We start from the raw sequence: 18798 nt of genomic DNA on the forward strand, positions 1-18798 counted from the left end.
AAATGTATTTTCCTCTTACTCCAAGCAAAAATGCTTTGGAGAAAAAGTATTGTTCTACATAGTCAGTTTTCTTTGCAATTTGGAAAGCTTACATACTAACCAACATCTGACATGGTAAGGAAATGACGGCAGTGTCGTGGTTTGCACAGGACATTTTCTGCTGTAAACTGTTTACATATGCTGCAGTACATATAGCATGATGTAAAGACCACAATATGACCAAGAAAGTCAAAATGTCAAATAGATTTACCCGGTTTGTAGAGGTAGTCTGACATCTGGAAAGATATTTGAGGTCAAGGTCAGGAAGTTCCAGGAGTAAAACTTATGTAAAAAATACAGACCTATAGAAGAAATATACTGTATCTCTGTGGGTCTCTGTCGCACAAACACATTCTGATTTTGCTGCCTGTGTGACTACCGCCAGACAGTTTGTGGTCAGTCTCTTCCTTCATGACAGCCTCTGGCCAGTAACCAGTCGTCACACCATGCTCTGACAAAAGGGAAAACAAACAGGACATCAAGGGACTGGAAGGAACTTGTGGTGGCCAAGGGGCTCTTGATAGAAACCACCACTGACTCCACGTCAACCCTTTTAGTCACACAGGAACACTTTCACAGAGATGGTTGGCTTGGTGGTTATTGGTGATCATCCTTTTGCTGTTTTTTTAGTATTACCAGAACTGGACACTTTCCATGTTGGTCTTGTGTCTGAATTGGTTTTCAAGGTGGTCCTAGTTTCCATAAAGGCGAAAAACTATTAGGTGGATTTGGGATTCTAAGACTTGACTGTAGATCAGTATTGTGAGAAATACGTCCATATTGGAAGTTATTTCATGATTTATGCCAAATGCTGACATACCACAATTGTTTGGCATGGTTGACTTGAACGGAGGAGACTGGAGTTTGCATCCTATAACAGACAGTAATTACATTCAATTGCTTTTCATTAACCTTTACCACAGTTTTTCCCCAGCCTAAAATAGGGGTTTAAGTTCCTAACTCCTACCATTGCCTGACCACCTTTATTAAGCACAAGCTTTCTATAACTTTTATCATTCTGTAGCTGCTGTTTCAAGATATCATAAAAACTAACAATTAATTAGTATTAATTAATTATTGATGAAGACTGTCGAATATCCATGTTATTTTCTGGCTATACTGCAGGCTTAGTGCTTCGTAGCACCCGGAATGCATGGTTATAGACAGTGGCGGCTGGTCAATAGAGGAGGCTAGGCCGCCGCCCCCCCTTCCTCCCTGGTGGAAAAATAACCACATCAAGGATTATTTCTGAAACAGTATGGAGGTCAAATGCTTTTTCTCTTGCAGGTTTACCACAAGGTGAGTTCCTTTATATATCCTGCTTTTTTACACATACTCTCTCCAGTACAGGTTAGCTCTGAGTGTTAGCGATGCTTGCTAATGTAAACACCGACCATATTACGTCCAAAACACGTCGTGCATTGTTTCTGATAGCATATTTTCTGACACTTTGTGAGTCCCCTGACACACCGGGGACACACATTTATGTATAAAAGACATCAAAAAGTGCATTTTGCATGATAGGAGACCTTCAAATGGCTGACACACAGTGTGGTAGGTCAAAGTCAACAAATTCCAACTGAGTGAGGCTGACTGTGGTAGGTTGGCTCTGAACAAATGAAAGATGTTTTGCCTCTTGAGGGAAACAACCGGGTAGGTCGAGTAGAACTGAAAGCAGCAGAAAAGGACCACACAGACTCCCAAAGCACTGATGCTCGCAATGCACAAGATGTTGATCCATAAGTCTAATGTTTTTCATTAGTTCCATTTTACACCTACTCTCACCTAAAGAAACATGCTATGGTAGATCTACACCTGCCTCTGTGACTCTCTTAGTTGTTGAACTGTCTATCATCCACTTTCTTTAGATAATCAGGAATTCATTCTACAGAATGAGATAGGGCAAACAAATGGCATACAATTGTTTTAAGATACTTATGCTGGAATTCCCAAAAAGTTAAAATGTTCATTATGCCCATATGCATTATTTACTTGGATGCATAGTGCCTTACCCTGAATTAAAGTTGCTACTTATCCAATGCTTTAGTGTATAACACTTGCAAAACTAATAACATAAGCCTCTGTTGCATTTTGTTTTTAGTGCTACTTTGCAAATGTGAGCGTGAAACAAGATAATGAACACAGGAGCATTAAACTAGCTTAACATAAGCATGTTAGTATTGCCATTGTGAACATATTAGCATGCTTAAATTAGCATTTAGCCTAAGGACAGCCTCAAGCATGGAAAGCACATTCATTCATTATGTATACTGACTACTGAGTTTAACATTTTGTCATTGCTTATACCGCACAGGCAATATGTGCATGTGAAATCACTTTTTTACTTTAACAGTTATCATTGACCATTTTTCACAACATGTGTTTGGCGCTCTCCAAAGGGCATATAGGCTATGTCGTTTTGGGGAAAAATGGCAAACCACCTATTCTGCCATTTAGGTCTGCAAACAAGGGCTAAAACAGTTGCCTAGTAGAGATGAAATGCCATACCATGGTGGGCCAAATATCCTTTGCAAAGGATATGTCCTGGATGTTTAAATGAAATAATGTATCATTTGGATTTGGCTGCAGTATGCAGTGCTTTGATGCTAACTGGTTTGGGTTCCGGTTGAAGAAGTAACTTACCTTAATGTCAGTTCCAAACCCTAATGGCAGTGAGGTTTCTGAAAGTGGAACTTTATACTTTAGTGGTGCCGGCCTTGTGGTATCTCATCACAACACCGGATTTAATAAATAACACTGCTTGGTGAGCAGTGTGGTGGTTGCTAGAAGCAGACCACACAGAGGATGAAGCCGCTGATGAATTACAGGTACTTACTGTGACATGCTGTGGATCCTCGAGTCAGGCGGTCTCAGGCTATGCCACTCTCTCATTGTGCATCTGTGTGCATCTGGTTGTATGACTCACCCTCAACATTACAGCAGAACTGGATGCCCTGGCTCAGTGGTTAATTACATAAATAGTCCTGTTTCAACAACACTGCACAATAATGGATACAGGCATTGGTACCTTCTTGTGGTAGAAAATAATGTGTATAAAGAGCAGTTCTTTATGCATCTCTTTACATGTATGAGTCATTGATTCGGTCATCTTTTGACTGTAAAATATCTTTATTCGACCTTCTCAAAATGTGTTTCAATAACAGAAATTGTCATCATGGTGAATTGGAATACTATTCACAAATAGGAATTAGACTTTATGCTTTATTAATCAAAATCAGCATGTCATCATAATCCATTAAAAGCAACAAGCCTCTTTCAGAATGTCCACTTGTTGATGATCAAGCAACTTTTATAAATATACTTTTTATACATTTTTGGGGTGTTGACATTTTCAACAAGCAGTCATCCATTAGTGAGTCAAGAATGTTATCGGAGATGTTAAGTCTGATGTGACAGAATAACAATCATCATACCAAAATACATAGAAACTAAACCATAAGAGAAAGGAAAGATTCTGTAGTTAACACATAAAACAAAGATCTCATCAGAAGAACTTGACAATATATCATTCTTTTGTAATACAAAACCAAAACTGAATATTTCTTTTTTTTCATGTTAACACGTGATCGTTGATGGTATTTTGGCAACATTTGCTTTTCAGAAGTTAACAGAAATTCAACTATTATCATAACATAAGTCACTGGACAGTATTCATCTTTCCCCCCCGGCCCAGCCCACCCCCAACAATTCCTTAATACATGATATTGCATGATAAAAACCATAATGAAAATCATTGATATATGAATGACATTTACATAGTCAACAAACTCTTTGTTTGCTGTTAGAGATTCAAAATGACTTCTCATCAACTCAGTGTCCTTTTTATTAGCTTTTCATTGTTTTTTATATATGATTGTGTAATTTGAGATGGAGGTGAATTCAGCTTTGGAGTCCAATCTTACTGAAAATAAAGGAAAATCAAATGTTTTTAACTCTACATATCAAAAAGTCTCCCTGATCAAGTTAAATAACAAGGGAGAAAACGATATTCTAAATGTTTTCTTCTAAATTGCTCGACTTGAAACTGAATTGACCTCAAATCTGCTTGACAACCATCTATCTCTAGAGCTCAGTCTGAGTTTGTAGTCTTTAGTAGAAAATAACTACAGTTTCACTACTTGTTTTGCTGGTTCTGCACCACTTCTGAATTAAATCAAGAGTTCTTAGAGGCACCTGGCGTAGTACAAATATGTGCTCATCAGGGTTAAGGTATTGTCAGTTCCTTGTTAAGGTATTTTCAGTTCATCATCAAGTCCTCGGGAACAGAGTACCCGGAGAGGACACCAGACCAATGATCACACAGGTAATGATGCTTGGAAGCCTGATGCGACCGCTCAGTCCTCAGGGCATTTTTCTTTGTGATTTCCGTTTTCTTAGATTTCTCTAGGTCCAGGGCCCGTGAAGGAATTCCCAAATAAGGGATGCACACTATAGTAGATGTCTAAAATCACATTATATACTATGACAGACATTACCGCCATGTATGCCATTAGATAGTAAAAAAAAAAAGACCATGCTGATTTTCAGCAGGTGCACAGATTTCTCAAATAATCATGTACATATCAAAACATATACTTCTCGCAATACCAAATGGATGAAGTCTATATATACCATTTCAGATGTTTCTCTAATGCTTGTGAAATAAACTTTGTGAATGAGGGCCCACCACTCCTACTCTAAGATGATTGGTAGATGTATTCTAAGGTCTGTGCAGCCTGCATGGACAGCATCATTAATCAGTAAGGGCTGTTGTCTTAAAGGCCCAGCTTGGAAACCCAGAGTAGTACCATCATGTATCAAACTGAAACTTAACTAACAAGGGAGTAATGTTTCGTTTGGCCAATGACTCGATCGCAAAAGTGTAGACTAAAAAATGCTAAAGTCCAACTTGTTAGTAGTTAGACGCTCGTGATTTGTCAACTGGGGGGGGGGGAGGTGCTCGTGAATTGTTGTTACGGAAAGAGAGGGGTTTTAGGTTGCCATAAGGCTGTTGACGGTCTTATTATACATCCATTGGTTGGTTTTGTGGCACATTGGTGACGCTGTGCCAACTTGGGCAAGCACGCAGGGTGGAGAGGTGGAGTGAGGTTGAGCGATGGAGAGAAAGGGAGAGAGAGAGAGATTGAGCGAGGCAGAGAGCGTGTGCAGCGGTCTGCTTGCGCACAGAGCAGGAGTTTGTGAGAGAGCCGGCTTGAGAGTCAATTTCTCTTCAAAATGTAATTGATTGCCAGCCTCCCTTGTCCCTGGCTGGCTTGCTAGCTCGTTGGTAACGTAACTGATGTGCCTGCATCTGGCGCTGAGCTGTCATATTCCTTTTGTGAGCTCTTGTTCGTGAACCACTTCCTGATATCCATTGTTGTCGATAAATATAAAGGATAATAGCCAAACTAACCTAGCAAGAGTAAACTGACAGGCTGCTGTGCCGCATCTCACTTAAAAACCCACACGACTCATCCCAGCGAAAAACCAGTCTCGCGCGCAGCTTTCATTCAGAATTTCCTAGCAAAATAAAAAAATGCTATTAAACTAATCTTTCAACATAGTTTAATACAAAAATAAATATTAGGACAAAGCCCTACAAATAACAACAACAAACATAATAATATAACAATTTAAATGTTGTGTTCAGCCCTGATTAAAACAGCAGGCCCAAATCCTGGATGGGCAGCCCGGCCCTATGGGGCCCACCATGACGCCGGGTCTGTCTGGTGGTAGTTTATATCTTACTTATTGTTCACAAATCCACCAAGAAAACCAAAACCAACAATAAACTGAACCTAATAACATGAATTGCCTGTGGCCAATTTCTAATACATTTATTATTATAAATCATAATTTATCAAGGACCATGCATAAATGGGTGAAGAAAGGTAAAACACTGGTCGATTCCAGGCTTTTATTGTGCAAACTGACTAACATTGGGACAAAATGGACAAAGAAATAATACAGAGAAATAATAGTCTAACTAGAATGGGTTAACAATTGTCGTTGGATTATTGGTTAAACAGTATCCTAAACCTATTGGATATGGATCCAAAGGTCACTGCTTTTATGGCTGTAATTGCAGAGTGAGTGTCATCCCGTTGTTAGACGAATGTGTGTGTCAAAACACCACAGACAGGAAATTAGAAGTACACAACACATGCATTGTACTGTCGCTACACTTCCAAAAGCTAGTTTGTAGCTCCACCCTGCTCATCTGCTGCAGAGAAGTGTGCTGATAATGTAATTTCCTGAGCCGGTGTCCTTCAATCTGGCAGAAAAATATGTCTGCCAATAAATCAAACAGGAAATACTGTGTACACGTGACCTGCCAAAACAAGTGTTTGGGCCTCAACTCAGGCATTGATATGGTAATTATGACAATCTCCAACTAATGTCCAATAGACATGAATATAAACTGACTGGTTTGAGGAGGTATGCGTACATTTTTTCTGTCACGATTTTGACGTACACACACACCTTCACACAGTCATTTATATAACACACTGTCTCACAAAGAAAATCAAACAATCTCCCCACATGCTCGCACAGAAAAACTGACTCTCTCTTCTGCTCGGCAGATTGATGCCCACGAGGACGACGTGAATGCGGTGGCGTTCGCCGACAGCTCGTCCCAGCTGCTCTTCTCTGGCAGCGACGACGCGCTGTGCAAGGTGTGGGACAGACGGACGCTGAGGGAGGACAGACCGCAGCCTGTCGGACAGCTGGCCGGACACCGAGACGGCATCACCTTCATTCACAGCAAGGTGGGGGGGGGGGCGAGGGGAGGAATGCTGCTGTTGTTTTATCAATCTGTCAATGACAAGTTCTACCGAAGCCTCATTGGTAGTTGGATTTGACCGATGATTGGTTGGAAGTTGATTAATGAAAAGCTAATATTAGTCTAGTGTAATCTACCCGGAGGTTTGTTTTCTTTTCTGTCTAAAACTCCTCATGTGTTGCTGCTCTGCCAGGGAGACGCACGCTATCTGATCAGCAACTCCAAGGACCAGTCCATCAAGCTCTGGGACATCAGGAAGTTTTCCCCCAAAGAGGGGCTGGCAGCTTCCCGTCTGGCTGTCACGCAACAAAACTGGGATTACCGCTGGCAGCAGGTTCCCCAGAGAGGTGAGGCAGAGAAGGAGACACTAATGGGGAATGAGTCAGGAGGGTGAAGCTAGAGGACAAGAGGAGGAGATCAACATGATGTGACGTTATCAAAGGAGCGAGACAGGGCCAATGACAGGGAGGTGGAACGTGGGTGGGCATGTGTCTTGAGGGTGAGGGGATATGACATTATTTAAACAGCGCATGGAAACATAACCAATGCAAGTGAAAGAGGAGGGAGGGCCTAGAGGAGAGGTGAAGGATGGGAGCTAGGGTAATGAAATCCAGCAGGGAGTGAAAATCCTCAAAAAACAAACATCTGCCTACTTTCTAAGCTGGAATACAGATGTTAAGGACATACATGAGCTCTCTAAGTCTATGTAGTTGTGATTACTTAGTTTTGTATGTGTTTCTTGCAGCCCTGAAGAGACACAAGCTGACAGGCGACACCTCGGTGATGACGTACCGCGGTCACGGCGTTCTGCACACCCTCGTCCGCTGCCGTTTCTCTCCAGAGTTCACCACCGGGCAGAGGTTCATCTACTCTGGCTGCTCCACTGGCAAAATCATCAGTGAGTCTCACCATGTGATCGTATGTGTGTCTGCACTGTGTAGGACTGGTATTATGTGTCTCCATGACAGTATTGGCCCTATGTTGTGGATTGCCTTCTAACACTGCATCATCTCTGTGTAGTCATTTTTACATGGGAAATCAATGCAGTGGGGGCGATTAGAGGGGCTTGATGCAGACAAGTACTGAATATGTGGATTTTTCTTGTGTCTTCTTTCCAGTTTATGACGTTCTGACGGGCAGCGTGGTCTCCAGACTGTCGGGCCATGAAGCGTGTGTGAGGGACGTCAGCTGGCACCCGTACGAGGACAACATCATCAGCAGCTCTGTGAGTCTAACTGGAGTCCGTGTGTAAACGCTCGTGATCAGAGATATTGCTTTTAATGAAACATTTGTATTGAGGGGAATTACACCAGATATTGTTTTCTCAAGTTAACGCAGTGCCATGAAATCAAGAGACGTTTGAAGTTTTGCGGAAAAGTGTTGCAAAGACAGGATGTTTGAGCGACCCCTGTCCTCATCCACCTTTGTCTCTCCACAGTGGGACGGAGCGGTGCGAATGTGGGAGCACAGAGAGACCCATCCGCTAGAGGAGGAGAGAGAGCGGGAGAGAGACTGTCCGGCGACGGACAAAAACCTTTAAGGCGGCGAGAGAAGAAGAAGAAGAAGAAGAAGAAGAAGAAGACGAGACAGAAATGAAAAGATGAGGAAATGACCTCACTGCAGAAAGAGCCTCGCTGACCCTAACGAAGGAAGACAATAAGCCCTGAAGAACTGGGAGACTTAAACATCGTTTACATTCAATGCTGGATATTATTGATTTCAATTATAACGAGTTGAAAAGTGTAAATCTGGAGGGCAATGAAGCCTAACATCCAAGTGCAGATTAGGACTCAGTGGGACGGCCTGCTTCTGTTTTTGCCTCACTGTCAACAAGCCAAAGCTTCTAAACTTGGCCCAGGAAAACGTGCTCAGACATGTAGCACGGCCCTTACTTAATGAGCAACGAAAAAATGAATGGTAAGTTAGTTATATAGAAATCGATTTTGGGTGACGCAGGGACAAACTGACGAGGGTAATTCTGTATAAATGTATAGTATTTTAATGGTATGTGCATTCAGGGAGGGGGTTTAGATTGTTGTCAGTGTGCTGATTAGGATGTTGATGTTATTAATGACATAAGCTGTGTCCTATTTGAGGGGCTGTCAAGTTAAAGGCTGGTTATATTATATGAAGCCAGCACATTATTTACCAATTGCCCCAAATTAGGGAAACTTCCTAGTGGTCAACATCCTATTTCGTTTTCCATTAAACCAAGTTGACCGGAAAACCCGTATCGTGACTTTTACTTGCAATTTCCTAATGATTTTATGTTCAAACCTCTTAAAACTGTCTCAAGTTTAAACACAACCCCTCTAGTAAACACAGCGATGGTCTGAAGTCTTATTATTGATCATGTGTCAGCACTCTACTCTGTAAAACAAGCCCTGGGTGTAAAACAAGTAGTTTTGTTTGCCAATATAAACCTCTGATCTGTTTCAAAGATTTGAATGTGTGTGATAATAGGTATTACTTTGTGAAGGGACTGGATCAAAACGTACACACTGATCTGTATATGCAATTTCCAGGTGTTCATAGGTCACTCTCAGAACATTGTTTTACAGTAACAATAAAAGCTTTCTTTCAATGTATTGCAGGATACTAAATTGTGTGAGAATGAAGTATGTAGATGTTTTCAAATTTGCTCTATCGGCAAAGCTTTGAACATCTAAAAGTGAGACTCAGAGAAAATGCTGCAATTACATATAGAGTTAGGAGTGAACTAAATGGAGAAGTGGCGATTTAGACACTCGTCACACTGAACACAGATCACATGAACAGTTTATTTCCCCTACAAATTGAATTTGCCCGAAGCGCATAACAGACAACTGACAATAAGCTGCTGTCGCTTGAAGGTCGTTGTAATGACAGCAATGCAGTTAAGTGGTCTAAAATTAGACGGACATTCTTTGACATGTCTGGTTTTATTTTCACTTCCTACTTAATATATCACAACACAGCGGTGGTAATCATGTATCCTCTCGGCTACAGTTTCAAGGAAAGGAAATAATCATTTATCAGGAAAAGGAGGCCACATCTGAGGAAAACTTGGAAAGTAATCAAAAATGCTTTTCCTCTTTGTTTAGTCATTTTAAATCAGAATTCACTTGCATTTGAATTATGGGAAGAAAGTCTCCCCCTTGTATCTAATCACATGAACACTGTAACATCTGTGCAACAAATAACTTATGGGCTTTTCTTACTGCTGTTACTATGGGTGTAGAGCCTGTATTAGTAGTGGGACTGGATGTCCTGGCTTGTGAAAGCAGTTCTTGTATGTTTTATTGAGCATAAATCCCACGGAAAGACTACATTTACTCAATTTGGCTCTGGGAGTTGAGAGGGCTGGAGAGGCTTTGGGCCTGGAAATAAGGGGGACAAAGTGCTGGGAGAAACGCAGCTGTTGATGGCGCCAAATGCAGACTGGCAACAGTTTACAACTTAAATTAGTGTTGGCTCCGACAGCTGATGCTAAGAATGGAGAGACTGAAAGAGAACCAAAGAAGGAGCCAATTGTATGTCAGAATGCTTCTTTTAACAGCAATATTTCCAAAGTAGTTGTAGTCTTTCTAATTGGAGCAAATTCACAAAACGTTGGATCATTTTTAGAAAATAACTGGGTCACTTACAGCAGCAGCTATTAGCATGTCCACACTCAGAGTCTATGTTGAGAGGGGGAGGGCTTTGGAGGGTAAAAGGGACAGAGGGGTTGTATTTTTATAAACCATGTGTTCCCCTGCACGTCTGACAGTGATAAAGTAGAAAGGCTCCCAGAGCAGAACTGGTGTGCCTTTCAAAGACAAAAGAAAGTGACGCAGACTCCACCAAGGGGCTCAAATGGACACAAAGAGCAAAGAAGAGGAGAACACTTTAATTCAAAAACGACTTAAGGTCTCATCAGGAGGACAAATGGACATGGATTTAAAGACTGAAAACTCCTCAAATGGCTTCTCAACACAGATCAACTTGGAGAAGTTGCAAAAGATGGCTGCAGAGCTGATACTGCTGGGAAAATTCCTCGTGAGACTCCTGAATGCTGCTCTGGTGTTTGTAACAAACTTGCTGGCCAGGATGTTAGGGAGCAAGCTGGTGAGAGGACACTTCCACCTGATGCTGTCTGCGTTGCTGCTGTTTGGTCCTGTGCTCAGCCTCTGGGTGCCAAAGTACAGCATCTTCGCCAACAGCAACAACTACCTGTACAGGTATGGTTGTGATTCTGCTTATGAATGGAAATCTCATATGTGAGAGTACATACTACTGCTGGAAACTGATAAAGTGGCCGCATGATTTTCAGTTAGATCTGCATGCTTCTTTAAAACTTGTCATGAAGGGGTCTCATTATGACCCCAAAGGTCATTTAACTCACCTGGTTGAAAGACAGTTACATTTTAGAGCTAAACTTACACTTTACACATTCACGCAAACAAAAATTAAGTGGGTATAGTCATGAATATGTCTACTGTCCAAACATAGACTTACACGGGTAAGACATAAGTACATAAGTTAAGTCATTGTACGTAAATAGTTAATACATCGATGTATTGTGTCATCTTTATCATTCTTGGTGTGGAATTATGTTAACTTTTAAAAAAAGTTTTCACACATTCTTTGTCCTGAAGTGGACAGTTTAATTTACGAGCAGTGGGATAGGATACATCCTTTCTCATTCACTACAAAGGGTTTTGTGCCTTCTTCAGCCTTTTTCAGACTGGCATGAACATTAGCTTATTAGCTAATGCTAACAAATTCTGCCCGACTCCTTTTTACCTGTGCCACTCTTACGTCATGAATTAGCATTTAGCATTATCCTAACCTGAGGCCCATTCAGTAAAGGTTAATATATTGTAATATTTAAAAGTTAATTTATTGTTATATTTAAAAGTGAATACATTACCATAAAGCTATTTTATGGTTATTTGAGAATTCAAGCCAGAGCTCGTTCACCACCGTTCATCCTTTGCTAGAACAAATTTAAGTGGATTTAAATATGTAATATACTCGACCTTATAAACCTCCAGTAGATCCGATTAGCAAGAGGCACAAATATGACTTTTTACTGCATGGTTGTATTGTATTTATAGTGACTTTTCATGGGATTTCTGTTCTCTCACAGGAAGTTCTTGAAGTCTACTTGGGGCTGGACCTGCATCTTCTCAGGTTCCTTCATTCTTCTCCTCTCCATCTCAGCCCGTCACCCCCGCTCCCTCCTCCTGCGCCACCTCTCCCGGATCGTTGTGGTAGGGCTGCTCTTGTGTGTCTGTCACCGTCTCCTCACCCTGCTGGAGGACGCATCAGGAACCTGTTATGAACCTTTGAAAGGCTCCTCGGTACAGCTGCTCCTGCATGAAGACCGCACAAAGCTCACCTGCCTCAGAGCCAACATGGTGTGGAGAGGTTACGAAGTGTCCCAGGACGTCCTCATCGTCTGCTTGTGTTGCCTGCTGCTTATGGAGGAAATGTCTGTCTTTGGTCCTTACCTTGCTCAAACAAAGATGTCGCCAGGAGCCCCTTTGAGGTTAATCTTCCTCCTGTGTGTAGTCCTTCTCTCTCTATGGATGTTCGTGCTTCTGTGTTTGCTTGCACACTTCCCAAAGTTCCCGGCCCAGCATCTAGGAGGAGCTCTGGGCTACCTGGGATGGAGGGGCCTCTATCAGGGGTGGTACAGACTCAAACCCAGCTGGGGCTGTCCTGCTTTGCCGGGAGAGGGGCTTTTTACCACCACGGACCTCCACTAACAGCCTCAGTAGTTTGAAAAGCATTAATAGATCATGTTTTAGGGACATGACAGACCTTTAAAGCTCAGGCTCAAGTCAAAATGGCTTCCGTTTAGGGTTGTCAGAGATGAAACACCAAATAACTCTTGGCACCATATCAATATGCAAATTACTTATTAGGCCTGGTGATAATTTTTGTATTCACAGGAAATTGTGCCATTAGTCCTGAATGCTTGTACGGGTGTGTCATTGGAAAACATGCTTTTTGTATTCTGTACCCTTACCATAGAGTATGATGCAAAAAAAAGACTTTAAACTAAATTGATAGGTACAAGGGTTTTTAAGTCCCATGGTAAACAAACAAACATACTTTCTAAACCCTATAGTTGTTTTTGATTCCATTATATTTGTATTTATGTTGTTGCCTGTCTTATCCAGGTCTTTCTTTAAAAAAGAGATTCTTGATCACAATTCAAATTCCCCTTCGGACAAACATGAGAGCAGACAAAGTATCGCAATATGTAGCTTTATTTTGTAATCTGAACCAAAAGGGAGGCACAATGAGAAAAAGAAGACATTTTTGTCAGAGCGGGTGTATTGTTACTCGAGTGTCACACTATACAGGTTGTATCTTGTTAGAGAAGCCTGGGAGTGTGCTGCAGTCTCAGTAGATGAGAGCCTTTCCGTCTCCTCTGGGCTTCTTAATCTTGTCATAGTTCTTGTTAATGATGTCGAACAGCACAGCCTGCAGAGGGAGATACAGCGAGACACATCAGTGGAAATGGTGCGCGAGAAAGAAGATATTAGAAAGATGGACGACGTGTGAGAGAGACAGAAAGGTCAGAGGCAGTAATAAAAAGAGAGGGAGACGATCAGATCCAGAGCTGTAATCGCGTCAAACAGCTCCTTTCATCATCACCTGTACAGCCTTGTTCATTAACAGCATCAAACACAGGAGGACAATAGCCAGAGGAAGGAGACAAACACTGATTAATGGATTCGGGATGGAGCACCAATCAATTTTACGAAAGCACAGCAATTAGTTTAATTACCCTCCTATTAAGAAGGAACGGATTCCATTTAGCCGCCGGGACAAGAGTGGAATATTTTATAGATTGCGGGTAGTTTTATATTTAAAGTGCAGAGCGTGATCACAACAGATGGAATATTAACGTTGATAAATGTGATTTACAATATTCAGATGACACGGACTGTAATGACGTCAAATTGTCAACAGTTGCTTTTTTAAATGCAATTTTTTCTATCTGATCCATTTCCAGATTTCTCTACACTGACAAATATATTAAACGGTGTCTTACATATGTGTTGCGGATGTCCAGGACTGCAAGGCGGAGCTCACAGTACTGATACCGATCCAGCTCATGGACCAGCTGTCTGTAGTCTCCCTGCAGCAGAGAGCACACGACACAGAGTTTATATGCAACACACAGAACATGGCTCATCCAGGAATGTGTTTGACAAATGACAAACAGAAGCACAAATACATGCTTCTTAAACCACTCTGACAACAGACTAAAATAGATACTGACCACGTGGTTTTGTTTGGAGGCTTTGGCCACAGCATCACCTCTCTCACTGTGATATCTAACAAAGAGCAGAAAGAGAAGTTTATAACATTCATAAATAGGCCTAAACATCTTTAAAATCACTTAATGTTCCCAGTAATTGTTCAAACATTTAAAAATGGTGATATCTAATTGTGATTGAAGCAAATCTGTAACATGTGGATCAGTGGCCACTGCAGCTAAAAGTGACAGTTATGGCAGAGTGCTAAATACTAGTTTGGCGTTTAGCTAAAATGCTAAGCTAACACATCCACACAGATAAAACAATATATTTGTGTGACTGTACTTTTTCTTTATCATTTTAATAAATAAAAAAGGTCAACCAAAAGGGATATACTGCATGTGTGGGCTCTTACTTTGAAATCTGAGTTTGGAATGCTTCGATCTTGGTGCGTGTGTTGGTCAGCAGCTCGAACACTTTCTCCTGTTGGAAAAATATATATATAAAACCTAGTCGACACATTTCACTAGAGAAACTAGTCAACCGAATGCCAAAAGGTTTTTTCAAGACAGTTAAAAATATTCTAGTGATCTAACAAATCCTCCTTGTTTACCCACCTGTACAGCCACTCCAAAGTTGTTTCCATCTTCAATCTTAGGGATTTGGAGCTGCACCCACATGGACACCTGCCCAGGAAAATCTGATTAGTTTTAGTATTTAATGCAGTATACAAGTTTGGGATGAAGGCAGCCGAAACAATTACAACCCAACACTACTTTAGAAATGTGTTTGGCATATCCCTTATGCTATGCACTAGAGAAGTAAAGGCTACACTACATTTGGAATGATGTCTTCTTGGTATTAAATCTAGCTAAAACACTAAATAAGAGACTGACCGTGTTGAGCTTCTCCTTCAGAGTCTGGATCTGAGGCTTCACCTCCTGCAGGAGACTCTCCACCTTCTCGTTGCTGCAGATGGGACCACAAGGAGGCCCTGGAGGACAAAACATCCCAAAATATTGCTTTATTATTCACCAGATCAATCAGGTTCAATACGGCGTCACTTGGTGTGCTTTCTAAGATTTTGAATTGACATGCATATAAAATGTCTTGAACAAAAACAAATACCAATCAATTATGTCTTGCACGGATTGTTTTGTAGCTAATGTTTTCATAAATATTTCATGTTTTTAAATTCTCTTTTATAATGGGTTTACCTCTTGCAATGAGGTTTGTGAAATGAAACTTTTGAAAATCGCAATCCTGACATTTTCTTTATTTTTCCACTTTTATAAAAGAAAAGGTTCATAAACAGAAAACTGCAATTGAAAAGGGATAAAAAAAAAAGACTGTTTGATACTGATAGTGTTGCAAAGTGTTCTACATCCACTGCAGTATGCTGATTTATGACATGTCGTCCTCATGCCTACCTGAATCCTCGTCCTCTTTATCGCTGTCCTTGTCTTTCTTCCCCTCTTTGGCCTCTTTCTGCAACATGAGAACAGGAGGCAGCAGGTCAAAGAGTTTTCAGTGCCTATTCATCTCTTAGACAGCTCTCCCACATGCTTTTTTTACATGGCTAAATGAAGATGTCAACGTTTTTTCTTTGTCTAAGAAATGTAACCTAGTTCCATCAGTCCCTGCTCCGTGCACAAAGCTTCTGAGCGCACCCCGACAGCCAGGTTTGTTTCCAGAGCGGCTGTATAATCCCAAATATTATTTCAAGCCAGTTTTCCCCAAATAAAACTACTGAGACTGGCAGCGCTGCGCTATTTCCTCCTCTTAATCCAAGTGTGAATTGTGACAGCTGCTAAAATAAAAAGGAGAGCATACATAAGGGATATAATAAAGGGTAATTTTACTGAGTGATTTTTCTGCTTTCCTCTTAAAGTCAATGATCATTGTATGCTGCATACAGCACATTCAGTATATATGTAAGAACTATATTGAATGTCATTCCAATAAAAAAAATTGAAGCTTTTTTGATGCCAGATAAAAAAAAGCATATCAGGTCAATTTAGATGTTTAAATATCACCCACTCTCTTCTGGATTCTTAAGCAGTCCTTGGTTAGGCACAGCAATTGTAACCATAGTAACACACAATTCAGACATGTTATAAAACACTAAATATAAATCCTTGACTGAGGATGCCGGTCGACTGGCTTTATGCAGCGCCCAAGGAGAAATTTGATGGTTAGGAAACTAAATCACTCAAGACTGCCTATTATGAAGCCTATGACACTAACTTACTACAGAACTGGTGTTTACTTCCCATTCAACCCTGAAGTGCTCTTAATTAAGCATTAAACTGATAATTGGTCACACTTTCTGCCTTCTAAAACAAAGAAATCTCTTGTATGCCTTAAAGTATTTTGGCTTCTTCCAATCAGCATGCTTCCTTTATTGGAGTGGCATAATCTTTTTAGACAGCCTCAATGCTTCGTGAAGTGGGACAGACCTCCTCTTTCTTCTTGCGTTTGGCCTCCTCTTTGGCTGGGTCTGGGATCGGGATGTCCAGGGGAGCCTTCAGAGACGCCAGGTCATCACAGCTGAGGGAAGTCTGATAGAAAAACATCAATGTTTGGTTACATCTTTTAGGGATTGAATTACCCTTTCATATGTCAAGTGCTCTTACAGCTCAGGATCAGCCGAAAGACACTAAGCTATACAAAGTTCTATTGCTGAGAAAAAAGAACAGGAAGCAGGCTGCAAAATTAACTTTCTGGTACACATGCCAAATGGCTAGTGAATGTTTTAATTTGACCAGCCACTCACTCCAAAATCCCCTTCAGGGCCCAGTACTGGAAAGTAAATAAGTACTTTTAATCAAGTGCTGGACTTAAGTAGGATTTTTTATGCAGTATTCTTACTTTCACATTTAGTATTTATACACTACTGTGTTTGTACTTTTACTTCATAAAAGGATCTGAATACAAGAATACGATATGGCTAATAGAGTCACATATACCTTCAGCAGCATCTGCAGCTCTTCAATCTTCTGAGGGAAAAACTTGTAAACCAGCTCTTCTGCCTGTTAATTAAAAAAGCAAAACAAATGTAGTTCATAGACCCAAAACGTTTCTTATACAATGTGACAAACATATTTATGGGACAGCTGCTAGAGGTTTCTGACCATAATATACATTACCTCTTTGGTGAGCTTTTGGCAGAAGTCATCCACCTGCAAATGAAGAGATTATAGGTTCAGTTGAGGGATTAGCGAATATATTTAAACACACAGTATCTAGTCAAATCTGTATGTCTAGTTATCAGAACAAACATTTAACTGAATACCTGAGACAGACAGACAGACAGAAAGACACTTTGAAGAGAAAGGGGTTGATACCATCATGCTAGCAGACATACGAGCTCACCTGTTTCTTCGACTCGACACGAATACCCACAGCAGCCATTTCGTCTCTGTGGATGAAAAAATAGTTAATACGTTTATAAAAGCGTTTACATTTGAAAAAACTGTAATCAAGAACAATAACTGTGTGTAATTTAATGCCGTGCACGACACGAGCCAATACTCACAGTTACTCAGCAGAAAAAGCGAAAATGAAAGTAAGTTTAGACAGTTCCTGACTTCCCCCTGACTTTCCCATGGATGTAAAAACATCTGTTGCATTGTGGGACTTGTAGTTTCTAGCAAGCGTTAGCGTTTAATTTCTCATAAAGAGCCATGAGAAACATCCTATAGCCTGAAGGAACATACTCACAAAATGGTTACGATTTTTTTTAATCACGATAATATACATTTCCTAAATAATACATATTATTTAGAATGACTGCATATAATCATTATATTATACGTTGTAAATACATACCTCTAGAAAATAAAGAGACTTTTTTAGAAAATAATACATATTTTTCAACTGCAACCACAAAAAGCAATACATTTTTGAAAAGTCTTTGCTTGAGCAATGTGTACTAAGACCTGTGCTTTGAATGATTAGCTAATTAGCACCAGTTGTGCAGCACCATATAAGACCAACAGTAACACACACCAACAAACTGCGTATGGCGTATGTTGTGTATCCTCTGTGAGATCTAATTGTGTCCGCTAGGTGGTGCTGTTGTTCTAAATGGAGTAAATCAAAGTATTTTGAAATATAATTATTGATATCACCAGAGCAAAGGTGAAGTTAAAGGTCTTCTTCTTCTTCTTCTCTTTTTTAATGGCGGGTCGCAAACAGCTTTTGGTTGCATACCGCCACCTACTGTACACGAGTGTGTATCATCATGTCAATCCTCTAATAAATCAGCATATCAAAAAGAAAACCATAAACCATAAAATAAAATAAAATAAATAAAACAAAACAAAAAACAAATCATCCATGTTCTACTGTTAAATTCTTTTCCCTATCCCAGTTTCCCTCAAAAAGGTGAACAGTGCTTTTCTGATAGCTCTTACTCCTTCTCCTTCTGTTCCCAGAATACCCGCTACATTCCACTCCCTCTCTGCCTCTAAAACTGTATCCCTTAATTTCCCTCTTTCAACTCTATAGGTGACACAATGTAATAAAATATGTCCACATTTTCCCTAACTCCACAGTTCCCACACTTGTCACTGTCACTTTTCCCATGACATACAGCGTCCATTAATGCAGTGTGAGTCTGAGCCTAGCTATCATTACTTCCTCCCTTCTGTTTCTTTCTTTATAAATATTAATTGTAATTGTCTTTTGCACTTGATGGTATTCTTTGCCTTTCTGGTGCACCTGTAGGAGGTC

At 40.5% G+C, this 18798-nt stretch overlaps 3 protein-coding genes across 3 annotated transcripts; 2 read left to right on the forward strand and 1 right to left on the reverse strand.

Annotated features, from left to right (window-relative positions):
* Positions 1–6509: 6509 nt before the first annotated feature.
* dcaf11 (ddb1 and cul4 associated factor 11) lies at positions 6510–9411 on the forward strand (the record flags this gene model as incomplete). The annotated part of the gene is made up of 5 exons (XM_010789755.1): positions 6510–6809; positions 7017–7170; positions 7569–7721; positions 7942–8048; positions 8262–9411. Coding segments are annotated over 5 exons (816 nt in total), but the record flags the coding sequence as incomplete, so codon positions are not given.
* Positions 9412–10201: 790 nt separating this feature from the next.
* LOC104961460 (fat storage-inducing transmembrane protein 1-like) lies at positions 10202–12947 on the forward strand. The gene is made up of 2 exons (XM_010789756.1): positions 10202–11022; positions 11934–12947. Exons 1-2 carry the CDS (start codon positions 10658–10660, stop codon positions 12553–12555), a joined length of 987 nt encoding a protein of 328 aa, XP_010788058.1. The 5' UTR covers positions 10202–10657; the 3' UTR covers positions 12556–12947.
* A 99-nt stretch (positions 12948–13046) lies between these two features.
* psme1 (proteasome activator subunit 1) lies at positions 13047–17691 on the reverse strand. The gene is made up of 12 exons (XM_010789757.1): positions 17600–17691; positions 17437–17482; positions 17211–17243; positions 17031–17093; positions 16521–16622; positions 15492–15549; positions 14958–15055; positions 14679–14747; positions 14477–14544; positions 14085–14139; positions 13854–13940; positions 13047–13279 (listed from the first exon to the last, which is right to left on the reverse strand). Exons 2-12 carry the CDS (start codon positions 17473–17475, stop codon positions 13199–13201), a joined length of 753 nt encoding a protein of 250 aa, XP_010788059.1. The 5' UTR covers positions 17476–17482; positions 17600–17691; the 3' UTR covers positions 13047–13198.
* Between the last annotated feature and the right edge of the window lie 1107 nt (positions 17692–18798).

Source organism: Notothenia coriiceps, unplaced genomic scaffold, assembly GCF_000735185.1.
Source record: "Notothenia coriiceps isolate Sejong01 unplaced genomic scaffold, NC01 NC01_scaffold00033336, whole genome shotgun sequence".
NCBI classification, from domain to species: domain Eukaryota; kingdom Metazoa; phylum Chordata; class Actinopteri; order Perciformes; family Nototheniidae; genus Notothenia; species Notothenia coriiceps.

Excerpts from the sequence above, each read along its gene's own strand:
- psme1 (XM_010789757.1), bottom strand. The coding sequence starts at position 17,475 with ATGGCTGCTGTGGGTATTCGTGTCGAGTCGAAGAAACAG. Across the intron at positions 16,623-17,030 it reads AGCTGCAGATGCTGCTGAAG|ACTTCCCTCAGCTGTGATGA; the intron begins GTATATGTGACT and ends TTTTTCTATCAG. Across the intron at positions 14,545-14,678 it reads ACTTTGGAGTGGCTGTACAG|GAGAAAGTGTTCGAGCTGCT; the intron begins GTGGGTAAACAA and ends TTTTTCCAACAG.
- LOC104961460 (XM_010789756.1), top strand. The coding sequence starts at position 10,658 with ATGGACACAAAGAGCAAAGAAGAGGAGAACACTTTAATTCAAAAACGA. Across the intron at positions 11,023-11,933 it reads AGCAACAACTACCTGTACAG|GAAGTTCTTGAAGTCTACTT; the intron begins GTATGGTTGTGA and ends GTTCTCTCACAG.